The sequence below is a fragment of the Ammodytes marinus genome (assembly GCF_949987685.1).
Source record: "Ammodytes marinus genome assembly, chromosome: 11".
Lineage (NCBI taxonomy): Eukaryota > Metazoa > Chordata > Actinopteri > Uranoscopiformes > Ammodytidae > Ammodytes > Ammodytes marinus.
The window spans coordinates 716,670-736,425 of record NC_137215.1 but is presented as its reverse complement, the minus strand read 5'-3'; the positions used below and the strand labels follow the sequence as shown (position 1 = coordinate 736,425).

General features: G+C 40.4%; 2 protein-coding genes across 2 annotated transcripts; both read left to right on the top strand.

Annotated features, from left to right (window-relative positions):
• Positions 1–402: 402 nt before the first annotated feature.
• On the top strand, positions 403–5,537 carry LOC307257705 (barrier-to-autointegration factor-like). The gene is made up of 3 exons (XM_080036991.1): positions 403–439; positions 3,643–3,769; positions 5,061–5,537. The coding sequence occupies exons 2-3, from the start codon at positions 3,644–3,646 to the stop codon at positions 5,205–5,207; spliced, it is 273 nt and encodes a 90-aa protein (XP_079893117.1). The 5' UTR covers positions 403–439; position 3,643; the 3' UTR covers positions 5,208–5,537.
• Positions 5,538–10,565: 5,028 nt separating this feature from the next.
• On the top strand, positions 10,566–18,065 carry LOC307257113 (uncharacterized protein). Its single transcript, XM_080036250.1, has 5 exons — positions 10,566–10,720; positions 15,206–15,292; positions 16,392–16,448; positions 16,847–16,951; positions 17,911–18,065. The coding sequence occupies exons 1-5, from the start codon at positions 10,669–10,671 to the stop codon at positions 17,943–17,945; spliced, it is 336 nt and encodes a 111-aa protein (XP_079892376.1). The 5' UTR covers positions 10,566–10,668; the 3' UTR covers positions 17,946–18,065.
• Positions 18,066–19,756: the final 1,691 nt, after the last annotated feature.

Genomic DNA, 19,756 nt, shown 5'->3' with positions numbered 1-19,756 from the left:
CCATTGAACAGGTGTACCTAATAAAGTGGCCGGTGAGTGTATATTATTGCGTCTGGAATAATCACAGTGACTCTCTCTCTCTCTCTCTCTCTCTCTCTCTCTCTCTCTCTCTCTCTCTCTCTCTCTCTCTCTCTCTCTCTCTCTCTCTCTCTCTCTCTCTCTGTGTCTCTCTGTGTCTTATGGGTCATTATAACGCACACACACACGTCTTACCTTGTGAGTATTTAATTATTTTTTAAATGTATCATTTAATTTAACCCTTTTATTTCAACACCAGCCCCTGTTGTACCCCTCTCTCCTGTCTGTGTGTCGGCTCAGTGCTGCCACCACGTGTTCAGAGGAAGTATTACACCGTATAAAAACACAGCTCACGTGCGTCTCGTTCTTTTCCGCTCCATCTACCTGACCTGTTGACTCGTCTCTCCTCACACTGAACAAGGTAAGTTTGTTTTACACCTTTATGGTCATTTCTCGATGTGTTTTATGAGATATTTCATATATTTTAACTCTGTTTGACATTGTTTTAACTATTTTGGGGAATAAAAACCAAATTGCCCAAATCTTACGGTTTGAGTATTTGGCCCAAGGATGAGGGGGAAACCGATTAGGCTACTATCAAGCTAGGCTACTTACGTCTTCATCCATGTTCGCACTGCAGGAAAAAAAAAATTAAAATGGAGAAAATACACTCCCAAGGGTTTAGTAATTGCAGAGACCGTTCACATAGCTACCAGTCGCTACACAAACTGGATTCAATGGACCAGACGTTGACTTTTTATTTTATTCAACATTTCAACTTTAGCCGAGACACTGCAGGTCACAGGTGACTAGGGTACCGTTTAGATATCGTCATGAAACTGCAAGTCAAATTTTTGAATACATTTTATTTCGGAAATATTTGAATAACATATGCAAATGAGGCTATATCTCGCTCATTATGTGTAAATTTGCAGCTTTTAAAAACTTGAATAACTTGATGTTGTTGGTTAAAGCCAGCAGGCTACTCATAATTTGCTAATTAGCCTAATTATTATTTTGCCACGCGGTCGTTACGGGCCTGACGCACTTCCGCAGCGTGCACGTGTCAATCACTCAGCACGTGCTCAGGTGTGCTTAATTGTTAGTGAGAAACAAATGATTATTAGGCTAGAAAACAAGTTAACTTCAACAATACCCTCCAATTCTTAACATTTCATCTTTAGCGGAGACACGGCAGGTGACAAGAGGAACATTATAACTTGTAGATATCATTAGGCCTATATAACTTTGCTAGTTGGTCACTGACACAAACACTTATTTTGTTTTACTATTTCTTCATAAATGTTCGAATAAAATATGCAAATGAGGCAATATCTCACTAATTCAGTGTAAATTTGCAGCTTCTAAAAACGTAAGTCACTAGATGTTGTTGGATAAAGCCAGAGATAAGGACGGGGCTCGAAGTTTATTAATTAACTAATTAAAGTGCCACGTGGTCGTTTTGGGCCTGACGCATTTCCGCATCATGCACGTGTCACCGATCACTCAGAACGTGCACAGGTGTATTTTAATTGGCAAAAATCATACGGTTTAGTTTTACTACTAAAGCCAGAGGGATAAGGGTGACGATTACAATTAGGCTACTTTTCTTTTTATTATTTTAAATGTTTGCACTGCAAAAAAGAAGTTAAAATGTCGAATACACCAATTCTCAACCATTTAAAATGTATGCGAGACACTGCCATGGACCTTGTTTTAAAAGGGTTAGGACCATAGATAGTATATAAAGGCTTAGGACACTGCAGTTTAATACTTAATAGTGTGTGTGTGTGTGTGTGTGTGTGTGTGTGTGTGTGTGTGAGAACATGCAATAAATTACTGACTCTTTTCTGCAGACATATACATAAGTTTATGTGAAGATTTGTTTTAATTTTATAAAGCAGGGAATACTGTTAAAAGGTATTTTATTTAATGATGCGATTTCTGGATGCTTTCAGAGGAATGAAGATCAAACAATGAACATACGCACTTGTCCTTTAATTTTTTCTTCATTCTTGTGTCTTGTCTGTTGTTGGTTTGTTTGTTCGCTTGTTTAAAAAATTAAACCAAATAAAAATAATACTCGATGCATTATCAGGTTTATTCCAGCAGGGGGAGTCCCAGTCACTCACATGTAGGCTACACAGTAACCAAAGCTATGAGATAATGGCTGCTAAAGATGGTTGTTCAGGTCTTAAAAATGCATTTTCAGAATGTTTTTTAAGAAGAAAATGTCTCATAAATCAGACAGTGAACAACGTATGAACAAATCCTTCTGTAATAACCTTCAGAATAGTGCTGAGAATGATTATGGAAAGTTTAGTTGATGTAAGTGCTTTAGAAGTTGTAGATTTTTGGTTGAGTACTGAAAAAATAATGTATAGGAGAAATATACAGACGCAAACAGACAAGCTTTAGTCAAATAAACACCTGAATGTACATGTTGGACCTTTGATTTATACTAGTATGAAAGAAGACATGTTATGGAAGATACATAGACAAAAATTATATCTGGAAAAAAGGATTTTTCACCTTTTTTTTTATATAATGAAGGATTTCAGAATGGCAAAAAAAAATTGCAATAGCAAAAGAAAAATCAGCAATTCCTAGTGTAACAAAGAATACAGTCACACATAGAGACTAACCAGCTATATGTTAAACATCTCCTGCTCTTTCTTATCCAAGTTTGTCATACTGTATCACATCATGGTCACAAACTTCTTCTACCACATTAAAACCTATCTTTTCAATATACAAACAGACAATAAAAGTCATGGACCGGAAACCCATGAGATGGCATCACTGTGGCATTCTAAAAAAACACAACCTTCTCACCTTTGATAACTTTATTAATTTGAGTAATCTTAAATTGTTTTTCAAGTGTGTAAATAACCATGTGTCACCACTGTTGTCTGAATTGGCCATCAGACGTCAGAGCTCTCGTCGGGCAAATACACGAGCCTCCATCAATGGTGATTGTCTTGTTCCAATGCACAAGACATCTTTCGGTCAGTCTGTTTTCTCTGCAAAGGGGGCAAAACTGTGGAACCTCTTGCCCACTAGTCTAAAACTAGAGACTAATGGCAACACTTTTAACAGAGAACTTAAACAACGGCTCAAATCAAGTCAACAGTGCTCACTCAAATAATTTACAACTGGTTTATTGTTTGATCATGCTGCCTTTGTTTTACTCTACGTAGCCTATATATATTGACTCATTATATTGCTGCTCTGTACTCTATTGTATTCTGCATTTTTACTCTTTTAATTATCAGTTTTTTATCAGTATTTGATCTTGTTTCTGTTTTGTTTAGTTTATTTTGTTGTTTTTAAAAAGCCTCCTGTGGACAGGTGTTGTAAACTAGCATTTATGCTAACACACTGTAAACAATGCATCTGGTTCGTCCAATGACATTGTCATGTCCATGTCCAAATAAAATCTACTACTACTACTCTCTTTCTCTCAGTCTCTTTCTCTCTTTTTGTCTTCTCTCTCCGTCTGTCTAGTCTGTATCTCTCTTTTTTTCTCACACTCACTCTGTCTCTCTCACACACACTCTCACTCTCTAGCATTGTATTAAAGTGTGTCTCTCTTGTGTGTGTGTGTGTGTGTGTGTGTGTCAGGATGTCTTCCACCAGTAAGAAACACGCGGCGTTTGTCAGTGAGCCGATGGGGAACAAACCAGTGACGGCCGTACCGGGCATTGGGCCGGTTCTGGGAGAGAGGATGAAACAGCAGGGCTACAACAAGGTGAAGCACACACACACACACACACACACTCACTCACTCTCTCACACACACTCTCACACACTCACTCACTCACTCTCTCTCACACACACACACACACACACACACACTTTAGTTATTTTGCATAATCCACTACCTGTCCGTACTGTGTGTGTGTGTGTGCTGATAAAAGGTTTAAGTGTTAATACACAGCCTAGGCTCTGTAAACAGGCATGTTGCTAGCTACGATGGCCCTTTGTTTACAGACCAGTTTACAGAGCCTAGGCTGTGTATTACCCCAGATAACGCATCGTGATGCGATAAACATTGATTTGACGAAAGCTGATTTTGACAAGTGTTCTCCAGAATCGCTGAGTCCCTTATTTAAATCATGGGCCTCCGGGTAAACCTTATATCCTTATGCATGTTTTCATATGTACATGATATACACAAACTCTGTAAACATACATATAAAGTACTATCCCTGTGTTCCAAATCTCCTTTTTTTTTATTCTACATACTACATCTGACCTTAAAATAATCTAGTTAGGATGCAGTAGGCATACTACTCTTATTTCATCATAACATTGCGCCTTGATCTTGCCTCTTGCTTTTATATCCGTCTCATCCCCGTTTGTTTTCATACGGAGGCTTCGTCGATGTGACGTCACTTCCGGTGCGCACTGGACTATGGGTCAGAATCGCCCAAATAGGATGCAGTTTTCAACACTAAAATTCTCGGCCGGATGTAGTAGGACATCCGGGTACTTCTAACCATCCTAAATCTGGCCACAAGAATCAGGACATCCTAAATCTTCTTTCTACCAAACTAAATAGTAGAAAGTATAAGGATTGGAGCGCAGCCTCAGTTTTTTTTTATGAATTGCTCACACACACACACCCCCCTTAAAGACCTACTTCACCAGTGGGAACATGAAGGTGTATTGAACTCTGAGATCATATGTAGTGTACATGTGCAAACATTGTTGTGATGTCACAACTGTGCAAACTGTAGGGTTAGTGAGACCATAAAACACTCTTTCTGCCTTTTCTCAGGCTAGGATGTACCGATTTCTAAAATGTTTGCACATATATACTACATAGGATCTCAGAGTTCAATACACCTTCATATTCCCACCGGTGAAGTAGGCCTTTAATTGATATCTTCAGTATAAATAAAGGTTAAATGTAATGTCTTGTCCCTTCCCAGGCGACCAGACAGACAGGTTAATTGTAATGTCTTGTCCCTTCCCAGGCGGACAGACAGACAGACAGACAGACAGACAGGTTAATATAAATGTCTTGTCCCTCCCAGGCGACCCAGGTCCTGGGTGAGTTTCTGACCTCCAACAGAGAACCGGCGCCGTTCAACAACTGGGTTCAAAACCGCAGCGGAGCCAATTCCAGCCAATCAGGAGCCGCGACCAACGCCATGGGAGAATGGTGCGACAACAACCTCTAAGCCCCGCCTACTGCTGGGGACAGCCTCTAAGCCCCGCCTACTGCTGGGGACAGCCTCTAAGCCCCGCCTACTGCTGGGGACAGCGATGTTAATGATTATTTTTGTATTATAATTTTTTTACTTTTATAAATATATTTTTTTTCTATATTCTGCAGACGACTAATCCAGGCTTTTCCCTGTAGATCAAGATGTTCTTCCTGCTCGTTAATGTGGTGTGTTACAGTTAGATATGTGCCCCTCCCCCCCACACACACGGCTAGTTCTCTAGTTAATGTAGGAGATGTGTGTTAGTTAAAGGAGATGTGCTCATCATTTCCCTCTCTACCTGTATGCCCCTCCCCTCCCTGTGAATGTGACAGGTGTGTGTTTGGTTAATTTACCTTTATATATCTGGAGGCTTGATCCATTGGTGTTCATGATGTTACATTAATAAATGCTTTTTGTCTAATCCCTGTTTCAGCCTGATTCTTCTTTCAAAGGTTTATTTATTTGATGACAGAAATGGGAAAAACAATTACTGTACAAAGGAACGAAAACATAAATGTTGATGATGGTCCAAACTGAATACACACCTTAAACAAAAAGCATGAAAAAATATATTAAAGGTGCTCTGAGGAACTTTCAGTTTGTGTTTTTACTATGCCAGCTGTTTGGGGGTGAGCGTATACCCATGACGAAGGCATTAAGAAAAACTATAAAAATAGCATTCTACGCACTGATGTTTGCTGTTACATGTAATTTATGATCATCAGAGGAAAAATTAGACTGTTTCAGAAATATTTAAAAGTTCCTCGTAGTCTCTTTGAATATGTTGTCACTGATTCTGGAGAATGCATGTTGTCAAAATGACTTGATATCTCTTCACAGTCCGATACCTGTCCAGTGTTAATACACAGCCTAGGCGCTGTAAACCGGTATGTAAACAAAGGGTCCACTGTAGCTAGCAACATGCCAGTTTTACAGAGCCTAGGCTGTGTATTAACACTGGATTTTTTTTTGTTTTATCAATGCACACAGTACAGACAGGTAGTGGATCATGAGGAGGTATTCACTGATTTTAACAAAAAAATATTTTGACATCAAGCGTTCTCCACAATCACTGACTGTACCTTTAACTTTAACTTGTTTTATTTTTTTCCCAGCAGCCATTGCTGCGTCATAGAAGGAGGGAGGAGTTAGTAACCAGGGCAACCTCCCTCACCTGTCAGGTATTTTGCATTTCAGCTTCAAACAAGTTTTTCTTTGTGTGTGAATGTCACGTCAGAATGCGTTGGCAAGGAGACACAACATTCAGAGACGAGCTGTACTATTGCTGGGTGTGGCTCATAATAATAATAAACCCACAGGCCTATAATGGCTGCTCACTCACCCCGGAGCGACACCTGTACCCAAAAACCAGCCAGTCAGCAACGCGCACACACACACACAAGATCACATAACACACACACACACACAAGATCACATAACACACTCGCACTTTGGATTTAAATTAACGTTTACAGTAAAATACACACACACATGACACACTAACAAGATAAACAGAATTAAACAAAACAAAGTCAAAAATAAGATTAAATAAAACTTGAAGGGGGATTGCCTAAACTTAAATCGGTATTAAGGATTAAAATAAATAATAATAAAATAATAAAAATACTGACAGCAGCAGAGAACAAGAGACGAACAGTAAAGTATCTCCCAACGATGTTTAACATTTTTTTTAAAAAAAGGTTTCCACGCCTTAGGGAACTAGACCTGGTAACTCATTCCTCTTTGTCTTTCAAATACCTTATTTTATGGATGTTTTAAAAGAGCACGCGCACACACACACAGACAGACACACACTAACAGACAGACACACAGACACGCACACACACACACACTGAAAAGGGAAACAAAATAAAACAAACAACTAACATGGCGTACTCTACTTTACAGGTTTCTAAGGACATTGTTTAAACTAAAGGTAAATTCATAAATGTTTCTTTATTCATCCTCAAAAGATCAATTGAGTGGTGATGACCCTCTTTTACAATGACGTCGAGTCAATTACAGATACACAATATACAATGAGAATACACAACAAGCTGACAAAGAGACAACAACAATTAAAACATTCAGATCAATTGAATGAAGCAGAACAATGAAAATCCTGAAAATCTCATAACGAATTTCCCCCATATATAGAGTACTGTCAAGACACACTCCTCTTTGAAGCAAATATAACATGTTCAGAATCTGGGTGAGCTGGTTGGACGGCCCCGGCTGACTCTCTGAAGTCTTATCCAACATGTGAACACACCGTCACACTTACCTGAGTGCAATTCCTTCGTGATTTTCTCTACTTATGACATCTATTGCAGCATGTCCGTCCTGGGAGAAGGATCCCTTACTCTGTCGACTCTCCCTGAGATTTCTTCAATTTTTTTTAATCCCGGTAAAGGGTTTTTTACTGGGAGTTTTTTCTCAGCCGAGCTAAGGGCCTAAGGGCAGAGGGTGTAGATAGATAGATAGATAGATAGATAGATAGATGGATAGATGGATAGATGGATGGATAGATGGATAGATGGATAGATGGATAGATGGATAGATAGATAGATAGATAGATAGATACATAGATAGATACATAGATAGATAAGGGCGGAGGGTGTCATACTGTATGGAATGTAAAGCCCACTGAGACAAATGTATTTGTGATTTTGGGCTATAGAAATAAAACTGATTTGATTTAAATAGTAGGACATACGAGTTATAATAAGTTAAAGCCTTTTTTTTCACACTTATATTAACAATACACAAATTTTTCGGCCTCTTTGGTTTAAGTTGAGACAAAAACTCTTGTCTTTTCAAGCGTTTTTTTAAAGAGATTTTTGTCTATTTATCTTCCATAACATGTCTTCTTTCATATTAGTATAAATCAAAGGTCCAACATGTACATTCAGGTGTTTATTTGACTAAACCTTGTCTGTTTGCGTCTGTATATTTCTCCTATACAACCATCTTTAACGGACATTATCTCAATGTTAGTTTTTTTTCTTTCAATACTCTGAACCAAAAATCTCAACTTCTAAAGCTCTTACATCAACTAAACTTTCCATAATCATTCTCAGCACTATTCTGAAGGTTATTACAGAAGGATTTGTTCATATGTTGTTCACTGTCTGATTTATGAGACATTTTCATAAAGAATGGGCTTCAACTTGGCCAGTTGTCTCTCTATCCACTACACCACGAGCGCCCCGACGATTACTAACTTTTGCATTAATTGTTTTTATTTTATTTCTATGTTTTTATTATGAACTTCAGTATCAAGGGAAGGAATCCCTGCTGGGTGTGAGGTGACTCATCCTAAAAGTCCCATTCTCTTTCAAAGGCTTTTATGTGGTGGTGACTCATCAAGCCTTTTATACATTCTTTATGAGGGAGGAGGACAACACACACACACACACACACCCACAGAGGCGCACATGCACACACACAGGGCACCACACACACACTCACTCACACACACACACACACACAGGCCAACACACACACACACAGAGATACACACTCACACACAGGCCAACACACACACACACACAGGGCAACCTACACACACACACACACACAAACTATTTTAATGACCTGCCTTGCTCAGGCAGAAGGCGGCCCTTCCCGTCAGCACATTATTTTATGCTTCAACTCGTATTTACTCCACGACACGTTGGTTCAGATTCATGTTAAAGTGAAAGGCCCAAATGTCTAGAACTGGCTTTGCAGTCTTGTAAAAGCTTAATGACCTACTTCACCAGTGGGAATATGAAGGTGTATTGAACTCTGAGATCCTATGTAGTATAAATGTGCAAACATTTTTAGAAATCGGTTCATCCTAGCCTGAGAAAAGGCAGAAAGAGTGTTTTATGGTCTCACTGTCTAACCCTACAGTTTGCACAGTTGCGACAACATCACAACTGTGCAAAATGTAGGGTTTTAAAATAGTTTAGTAACAGTTATAAAACTTGATCAATCTGAATTCTTCTTAAAGTCACCACAACACATTAAAACCAAAGTCGACCAAACTTTCTTTGTTTAAGCCCCACAGCTGTGGAACTCCCTGAATTAAAAATAAAAAAAATCTATGTACAGGTCTTAAAAAAGCATTTTCAGCATGTTTTTAAGAAGAAAATGTCTCATAAATCAGACAATGAACAACATATGAACAAATCCTTCTGTAATAACCTTCAGAATAGGGCTGAGAATGATTATGGAAAGTTTAGTTGATGAAAGTGCTTTAGAAGTTGAGATTTGTTGGTTCAGAGTATCGATAAAAACTAACGTTGAGTGACTGCTTTTAAATCACTCCTCAAAGCGAACCTTTACAGAAAAGCCTTTTGTTGTAAATCGTTGTTTTTATGGATTTTATAAATTTGCATTTAGTTTTTATTGTGTTCTGTGCGTTGTATAACACACACACACACACACACACACACACATGTGCTCTGACCGAGCCTTATCTCTCTCTACTATGTTTGGTTCTGATGTTTCGATCTTGACTACTGTTTTTATTTTGTTTTGTGACGCACTTTGTCACAATGTTTTGAAAGGCTTGTGGTGTAGTGGTTAGACCCCCCCCCCCCTCCCTCCATAGAGTCTCAGTCCTCTTCACAGCAGACCCTGGTTAGAATCCAGCCCGGGTCGTTCTCTGCATGTCATTCCCCTCTCTGTCTGTCTGTCTGTCTGTCTGTCTGTCTGTCTGTCTGTCTGTCTGTCTGTCTGTCTGTCTGTCTGTCCTCTTCACAGCAGACCCGGGTTAGAATCCAGCCCGGGGTCGTTCTCTGCATGTCATTCCCCTCTCTGACACATTTCATCTCTGTCTCTACACACTGTCTAATAAAGCATGAAAATGTAACTCGTTTGCAAAGCCACGCTGAAAAGGAGTTTCACCAAAAGCTGCTGGAAACAATCTTAAGTCTTAAACTGGATTTTGAACGACGTTTTGTCAGTGAGATTAAGTCGTATTTATATTAATGTATCATGTGTGTTGTGAGAACTTTTCCATTGCAACCATAATGCCTGTGAAACCTGAATCTCATAACTCTGTGTGTGTGTGTGTGTGTGTGTGTGTGTGTGTGTGTGTGTGTGTGTGTGTGTGTGTGTGTGTGTGTGTGTGTGTGTGTGTGTGTGTGTGTGTGTGTGTGTGTGTGTGTGTGTGTGTGTGTCTGTGTGTGTCTGTGTGTGTCTGTGTGTGTGTGTTCATAACGTGCAGTCTGACGATCGATTAGTGGATTGGTGGGTCCGCCCTTGAGCCACGCCTGATTCCTGACTTGGGCGAGACCAGGGCGGAATCAGAACACCTTGTCTCTATAAAAACAAACTCTCGCATCAACACACACACAGAGAGCAACGCACACACTCAGAGCAACACACACACACTCAGCCAAACACACACTCTACACACTCAACCGACCACAGCACAACAATCATGGACTTTTTGGGCAGTGGAGGCGTCGCCAAAATCGCCGGGGCCAAAGCTGGTGAGTTACAGTTGGAAAATTGTATTGCATTTCTTTTTTTTTGTATTTTTTTGTTTTTTCGTGCTTTATTAGACAGTGTGTAGAGACAGAGATGAAATGTGTCAGAGAGGGGAATGACATGCAGAGAACGACCCGGGCTGGATTCTAACCCGGGTCTGCTGTGAAGAGGACTGAGGCTCTATGGGGGGGGGGGCGCCTCAGAAAAATTTAGGTTTAATCTAGCATTTTAAAGATGCATAGGTTTCAGCCTTTAGCCAATAACGTAATAATGTATTAGTTTTTCATGTAATAAAAGCCGAGAATGTAGACAGACAGACAGACAGACAGACAGACAGATAGACAGACAGACAGACAGACAGACAGACAGACAGGCAGACAGACAGACAGACAGACAGACAGACAGACAGACAGACAGACAGACAGACAGACAGACAGACAGACAGACAGACAGACAGATAGACAGATTAATTAAAATTCCCTCTTGTTATTGATTTATATATAGAGACACCTTTAGGGTTGTTTCATCTCCAGCCAGTTCAGTTAGTATCAGGCGATGGAGCCTCGGGGGTTATTCGTTTTGTTAAATTAGTTTAAAATAGATTTGCATTCACACCCATCTTATAAAATGTTGCTGTTTTTTATTGAAAAAATATACAAATTTTCAGATATATTTCCATTGTTTGTTTAAAGTTTATTTTTAGGGAAAAGCAAATTAAAAATAAAATAAAACAGAACGGTCGAGTCAACGAAGGCAAGAAAATACAGCTCCACATCGACGGGCAAGGACATATTTTAGGGGTTAGTACAACCCAGGATAGCAACAGAAGGAACTCACAATAGCACATACTATATCCCATTTAATGTGATAATGCTACTAAAACACATTGACACAGACACCTAGGAAAAATTATAAATAAAAAATTATAAATAATAAAAACATTATTGAATAAAAAAAATTATCTGAAAAAAAGAAATTTCTGAAAAAAAAATATTCTTAAAAAAATTAAAATATATGCAATACAAATGAACATACTGGAGGTAACAGGCTTTTCTTTGTTCTATGTAATATTCCTCCTACTCGCATCATGTGAAAACCCTTTTAATCAATACTTCCAAAATGTTCTAATATCAATTCTTAATTCCAATCTTAAAGGTAATTCCTTTGGTTTAATAGGATCGTTTACATTTGATTTGATTTGATTCAATTTATTTCAGACATATCAAACATACAAAACAAAATGAAAAGCATGGAAATACAATAAACAAATTATGTTTTCACAAAAAAAGAATAAAAAAAAAATTATCTGTATTTCTGAGATATGCCTGAAAAGGAGCAGGAAGAAGTATACACTTATTTAATCCTACGTTGGCTTCACTCATTGCATCATGAAAATCTTCAAACTTCATATATGTTCCGTGTCCTTCTCATCTGACCTCATGACTGTTTTGCATTTTTTGCAAATTAATTCAAATCGTTTAACGGCTGACGCTGATCGCAGTCTGGGAGGAAGTATTTCAACGTGACACTCGAGTAAAAGTTAAAGCATCGAACCAGAAAATGACTTTGGTACTTGGACTTTGGTTAATGTTGGAATGACATTAAATGCAATAATTTCTGGTCAGGTTTGGCATTCCTGCATCCAACTTGATTGCAGTCGTGTGTGTGTGTGTGTGTGTGTGTGTGTGTGTGTGTGTCTGTGTGTGTGTGTGCGCGCGCTTAACTGCCGCCCGCGATACAGACGTGGCCATTAGCAGTTCAAAACACAGACTAGCATGCTGCTATGTTTGGCCGCGCGCAGCTACTGATCCTGGGTCAGCCAGGATCTCTCTCTCTCTCTCTCTCTCTCTCTCTCTCTCTCTCTCTCTCTCTCTCTCTCTTTCTCTCTCTCTCTCTCTCTCTCTCTCTCTCTCAAAAAATTCTACTCAAAGGTGGAGTCAGATATTCAGGAAAATGCTTGTAGTCACTTTTTTGTCAAAATCAGTGAATATCTAGTGCAGAGCGGGTCGGATGCACGGGGCGGGTCGGATGCACGGGGCGGGTCTAGTGTTAAAAAGATGAGTGCATTAATTCCAGATAGGAATCATGCTGCATTAACGTGTTCATTTTGACAGGCCTAGATAATAACTCATCCTTTTGTTATGTCACCACCTCTAATGCTCTGTTGCCCTGCAGGTGTGCTGGTGCAAACCTGTTTGACTTCAGACTAATAGATATGTGTCTGACGCCTCACACACACTCAGTGGTTATCCCTCAGGGTTTGGGTTAACACACACACTCAGTGGTTATCCCTCAGGGTTTGGGTTAACACACACACTCAGTGGTTATCCCTCAGGGTTTGGGTTAACACACACACTCAGTGGTTATCCCTCAGGGTTTGGGTTAACACACACACTCAGTGGTTATCCCTCAGGGTTTGGGTTAACACACACACTCAGTGGTTATCCCTCAGGGTTTGGGTTAACACACACACTCAGTGGTTATCCCTCAGGGTTTGGGTTAACACACACACTCAGTGATTATCCCTCAGGGTTTGGGTTAACACACACACTCAGTGGTTATCCCTCAGGGTTTGGGTTAACACACACACTCAGTGGTTATCCCTCAGGGTTTGGGTTAACACACACACTCAGTGGTTATCCCTCAGGGTTTGGGTTAACACACACACTCAGTGGTTATCCCTCAGGGTTTGGGTTAACACACACACTCAGTGATTATCCCTCAGGGTTTGGGTTAACACACACACTCAGTGGTTATCCCTCAGGGTTTGGGTTAACACACACACTCAGTGGTTATCCCTCAGGGTTTGGGTTAACACACACACTCAGTGGTTATCCCTCAGGGTTTGGGTTAACACACACACTCAGTGGTTATCCCTCAGGGTTTGGGTTAACACACACACTCAGTGATTATCCCTCAGGGTTTGGGTTAACACACACACTCAGTGGTTATCCCTCAGGGTTTGGGTTAACACACACACTCAGTGGTTATCCCTCAGGGTTTGGGTTAACACACACACTCAGTGGTTATCCCTCAGGGTTTGGGTTAACACACACACTCAGTGGTTATCCCTCAGGGTTTGGGTTAACACACACACTCAGTGATTATCCCTCAGGGTTTGGGTTAACACACACACTCAGTGGTTATCCCTCAGGGTTTGGGTTAACACACACACTCAGTGGTTATCCCTCAGGGTTTGGGTTAACACACACACTCAGTGGTTATCCCTCAGGGTTTATGTACTATCTATGGTTAACACACAGGGGACAGGAGGCGCACGGGAAATGTATCGCAGGAAAACTTAAAGTAAAAGTTGACAGACATATTAAATAACGAAGTAAAGTCGCCAACTTTTGACTTTTGATGCACTTTTGTAATCATTGAGTAGAAGCGTGTGTTTTTATCTGATTATTTGGTTTTTATGTGTATGAACTGCTGGATACAGGAATGTCCCCCCCCCTCTCTCTTTCCCTTTCTCTCCGTCTCTCCCTCGCTCTCTCTTTTTCTCTCTCTCTCTCTTTTTCTCGCTCTCTCTCTCCCTCGCTCTCTCTCGCTCTCTCTCTCCCTTTCTCTCTCCCTCCCTCTCTCTTTCGCCCTCTCTCTCTCTCTCTTCCTCTCTCTCTCCCTTTCTCTCTCCCTCCCTCTCTCTTTCGCCCTCTCTCTCAAAAAATAAATTTCTACTTAAAGGAGGAGTCAGATATTCAGGAGAATGCTTGTAGTCATCACTTTCTTTGTCAAACCCAGTGAATATCTCCTCACGATCCACTACCTGTGTGTGTATGTGCTAAAAAGGAATCCATTGTTTATACACAGCCTAGGCTCTGTAAGCTGGCATGTTGCTAGCTACAGTGGGCCCCCTTTGTTTACATACATTTTGTTTACACACCAGTTAAGGTAGCAGATCATGAGGAGATATTCACTGATTTTGACAAAAAGTGATTTTAACAACAAGCGTTCTCCAGAATCACTGACTACACCAAAATAAAAAATGTAAGTTGACTGTACTTAAAGGAATCAACTTTTAAACTGAAATCTGTCAAACAGCTGTGTGTGACCTCACCAGTTGCTATGGAAACCAAGGCAAGGCAAGTTTATTTCTGTAGCACAATTCAGACACAAGGCCACTCAAAGTGCTTTACAGGGGCAAGATTAAAATACATAAAACACATCAGAAAATCGTATGAATAGAAATAGAACATTTAAATTAAATAAAAATTACAGGTTAAAATGGAACCAAACCTTGGTGGCGTAGTGGATAGAGCGTGTACCATATTGGCTCCGGCCTTAGTTGCAGTGGTCGCGGGTTCAAATCCGACCCGTGGACCTTTACTGCAGTTCGTCCCCCCCCCCCCCCCTCTCTCTCTCTCTCTCTCTCTCTCTCTCTCTCTATCTGTCTCCCCATTTCAACTCTGTACTGTCTAATAAAGCTTGAAAATGCCCCAACATTTAAAAAAAATGGAAACCTAACAGCTGTTTTCTGTGTGCAGCTGAGGTGGTGGAGGGAATCGTGGAGAAGGCGATGGGAGGAGAGAAGAAAGAGGAGAAGAAAGATGGAGGCATCGGAGGAATGATCGGTAAAAAGACAGAAGACAGACACACACGCAGACAGACAGACAGACACACACACAGACAGACAGAGACACACAGACAGACAGAGACACACAGACAGACGGACAGACACACACACAGACAGACAGAGACACACAGACAGACAGAGACACACAGACAGACGGACAGACACACACACAGACAGACAGAGACACACAGACAGACAGAGACACACAGACAGACGGACAGACACACACACAGACAGACAGACAGACAGAGACACACAGAGACACAGACAGACAGACAGACACACATACAGGCACACACACACACACACACACACACACACACACACACACACACTCAACCATTACGTTTTTCTTTTAGATTTAAAGGTGCTACGAGGAACTTTTAAAACATTTCTGAAACAGTCTAATTTCTCCTCTTATGATCATAAATGACATATAACACCAAACGAGACCATCATTGCAAAGAATGCTATTTTTATATAGTTTTTCTTAATGCCTTTGTCATTGGTATACGCTCACCCAGGAACAACAGCTGGCGTAGTAAAAACACTACTGCTTTTGTCCAAAGGGGGGCGCTAGAATGAACACACACTGAAAGTTCAAAATCTGCCTCCTTCAGCGCACACACAGTACAGACAGGTAGTGGATCATGAGGAGATATTCACACAGTACAGACAGGTAGTGGATCATGAGGAGATATTCACACAGTACAGACAGGTAGTGGATCATGAGGAGATATTCACACAGTACAGACAGGTAGTGGATCATGAGGAGATATTCACTGATTTTCGCAAAAAAAGTAATTTGGTCAGCAAACATCTTTTAATCCTTGTCTAAACTTCCTAAATCACAGTAGAACTGAATATATGATGAAAATGTGTGAATGTGTGTGACTGCTGTATGTTTGAGGTGGTGGTCTGAGGGGCTCGTAGGCGCTGAATAGGCAGCCACGCTTCCACCACCGGTATGACTGTGTGTGAATGAATGGAACCTGGAACCCTGTAAAGAGCTTTGAGGGCCTAGAAAAGAGCTATATAAATCCAAACCATTAAAATTTGAATGCATATATTAAAATGTGATAAATTTGCCTCCACAGGTAACCTGGCGGGCGGCGGCGGTGGAAACAGCGGAGGAGGCATCGGGGATATGATCGGTAGGAGACCACACACACACACAAACACACACTCAACCACCTTGGGGCGACTGTGGCTCAGTTGGTAGAGCGGGTCGGCTGATGATCAAAGGGTTGGAGGTTCGATTCCCGCCCTGCCACTTGTGTCATGGTTGTTGTGTCCTTGGGAAAGACACTTCACCCACCTTGCCTCGTGTGAATGTCGATAGTAAGCCTGCTATCGGTGTATGAATGTGTGTGTGAATGGAAACGTGGGAAAGGAAAACAGGTCTCCCTTGAACAAGAGTCTTCGGTCTCAATGGGATTTACCTGTAGAGATAAAGGTTAAGAAAAAAAAAAAATAAAAAAAACATCAAGTTATCTTTAATATGATGAAAATTTTAATGCACATATTTTACGTGATAAATTTGCCTCCACAGGTAACTTGGCGGGCGGCGGCGGTGGAAACAGCGGGGGAGGGGTTGGTGATCTCCTAGGCAACCTGACGGGAGGCGGAAAGAAGGACGATGGAGGAACCGGAGCAGGTGAATACATTTAAAAAATATATTATTAATTTTTTTTTTTTTTTTTTTTTTTTTTTTATATGTATGTACGAATGGATAGGGATTGTTTTTGCGTGTATTAATATATCGGGGTGGGAGGGGGGTGGGGGTGTTTTAAGCACTTTGTGTTACATTTACTTGTATGAAAAGTGCTATAGAAATAAAGATTGATTGATTGATTGATTGATTGAGTAAGGGAGTCCACAAACCCATCACACCAAATCTAACCTTTGAATTAATTATTTTTGTTGTCAATTAACACACACTACCACCAAAGCAATATGACACTTGAGGGTTTTGCTCTAATGTCATTTGAGCACGACATACAACCATCACTGAAGTTCACAGAGTCTAGGCTGTGTATTAACAATGGCATTTCTTTAGAGTACACAGTCAGGTAGCGGATCATGAGGAGATATTCACTGATTTTGACAACAAGCGTTCTCCAGAATCACTGACTGCACATTTAAAGCATGACATATATGTGAAATCAAACATTTTGATTATGACAACATAGAAAATAGAAAATATAGAGTTTCCACATCCTAACAGAATTCTTCTTTGTGGGGTTTTGTCTGTAAAATTTAATATAATTAATAAACCCAGTCAAGCCAACTCTAACTCATTATCTAAGTTTGTCTTTGTTTATAATAACACGTAGACTCACACTGTCTGTAAAATACTGAATTGAATTGTGTTAAAAATGGTTAAAATGGGGCGCCCTTAGCTCAGTTGGTAGGGCGCCCCCCCCCATGGGCCTCGGCCAGCAGCGGACCCGGGTTTGATTCCAGCCCGTGGTCGTTCTCTGCATGTCACTCCCCTCTCTGCCCCATTTCAACTCTGTCTCTACACTATCAATAAAGCATAACAATGCCAAAAAATAAATAAATAAAATGTTAAAAAATGTTGTTCTAACTTTGTCTTTTTATCCTTCTCCTCAGCGATCGACGCTCTTGGAGGATTCTTCAATAAGTAGAAAACCACATCCGTCGACTTTATCAACATTTATGAATATTAATCATTGAAATAATATCTGGAAACATGTAACAATTGTCCTTAACGAATGTAAATAAAGAAATTCTGGTTTAAATTCAAATGTTTTCAGTATTGATTTTACACCCGTAGAATGTCCGAACAAGCTCGATCAGACAGTGAACAACATGTGAACAAATCCTTCTGTAACAACCTTCAGAATAGTGCTGAGAATGATTGTGTTACTTTATTAGTCAATGGTTGCATTGAAATCTGTCTTTTCTCATCTCCCCTCTCGAGTTCCCACACTCCAGAGGGGGTCAGAGCACAGGGTCAGCCATAGTACAGACACACACACAGACAGACAGACAGACAGACACACTCCAGAGGGGGTCCTCACACAGGGTCAGCCATAGTACAGACAGACAGACACACTCCAGAGGGGGTCCTCACACAGGGTCAGCCATAGTACAGACAGACAGACAGACAGACAGACAGACAGACACACTCCAGAGGGGGTCCTCACACATAGCCATAGTACAGACAGACAGACAGACACACTCCAGAAGGGGTCCTCACACATAGCCATAGTACAGACAGACAGACAGACAGACAGACACACTCCAGAGGGGGTCCTCACACAGGGTCAGCCATAGTACAGCGCCCCTGGAGCAGTTTGGGGTTAAGTGTCTTGCTCAAGGACACAATGGTAGAGATGGTGGGCACCGTATATGTAATACCAGCTGCCACTATGTTTACTACTAACACCCTCCTGTCCAGTGCCGGGGATCGAACCAGCGACCTCATGGTTACTGGTCGGCCACCTTTCCCTCTAGGCGATCCTATGGAAAGTTTAGGTGATGTAAGAGCTTTAGAAGTTGAGATTTTTGGTTCAGTGTTGATTAAAAATATTAAACCATGTCTATCTACCACTATCAAACTAAGGTTGCGTTCCGAATCTCCTCTTTCTTTTTTCTATTCTACATACTACATCCGACGATAAAAATAATCTATTTAGGATGCAGTAGGCATACTATTGGGACATACTTTTACTCTCTTATTTCATCATAAATAGGATGCAGTTTTCAACACTAACAATCTTGGCCGCATGAAGTAGGACATCCGGGTACTTCTAACCATCCTAAATCTGGCCACAAGAATCGGGACATCCTAAATCTTTTTTCTACATACTATATAGTAGAAAGTATGCGATTCGGAACGCAACCTAAATGTATCACTTGATTTCTCACAAAGGACGTTTGTTATGTAGAAACTTAATACACTAACTTGTTGTCAAAATGCAATTAGGATTTTAAACTCTGGTTTTATCCAACATCTAGACAGTTTTTGGTTTTAAAGATATGCAAATGTAGCCTACGCCTAAATAGTGAAATATGCCAAATCTGAATTACTTTTGCATTTCAGAAAAACACTTCAATACAAAAAATCATTGTTTTAATGTCGGTAATCAACTGGCAAAGTTTCATGATAATATCTTCAAGTTAAAAAACAAATGTTTACCCTCGCATTAAAGGCTCTGGCAACCCACAGACATAAATATATGACATTAATGTTGGGTTTCTCTATAAGCTGTTTACAGTCATCCAATTAAAAATTTATTTTCATAAATATTATAACATTTAGTCTAAAAAACTGCTTTTTTGCTGTCTAGAACATTTTGCAGGGTGGTGTGGGCGTGGCCAACAACGTTCTGTAAGGGAACGTTCTCTCACTCACGGTGCTGAGCAGGTTTAGCCCAGTTCAGACAAAAGATTCACCACACAACGAGACGCAAACTAGAAAATGCTGCACATG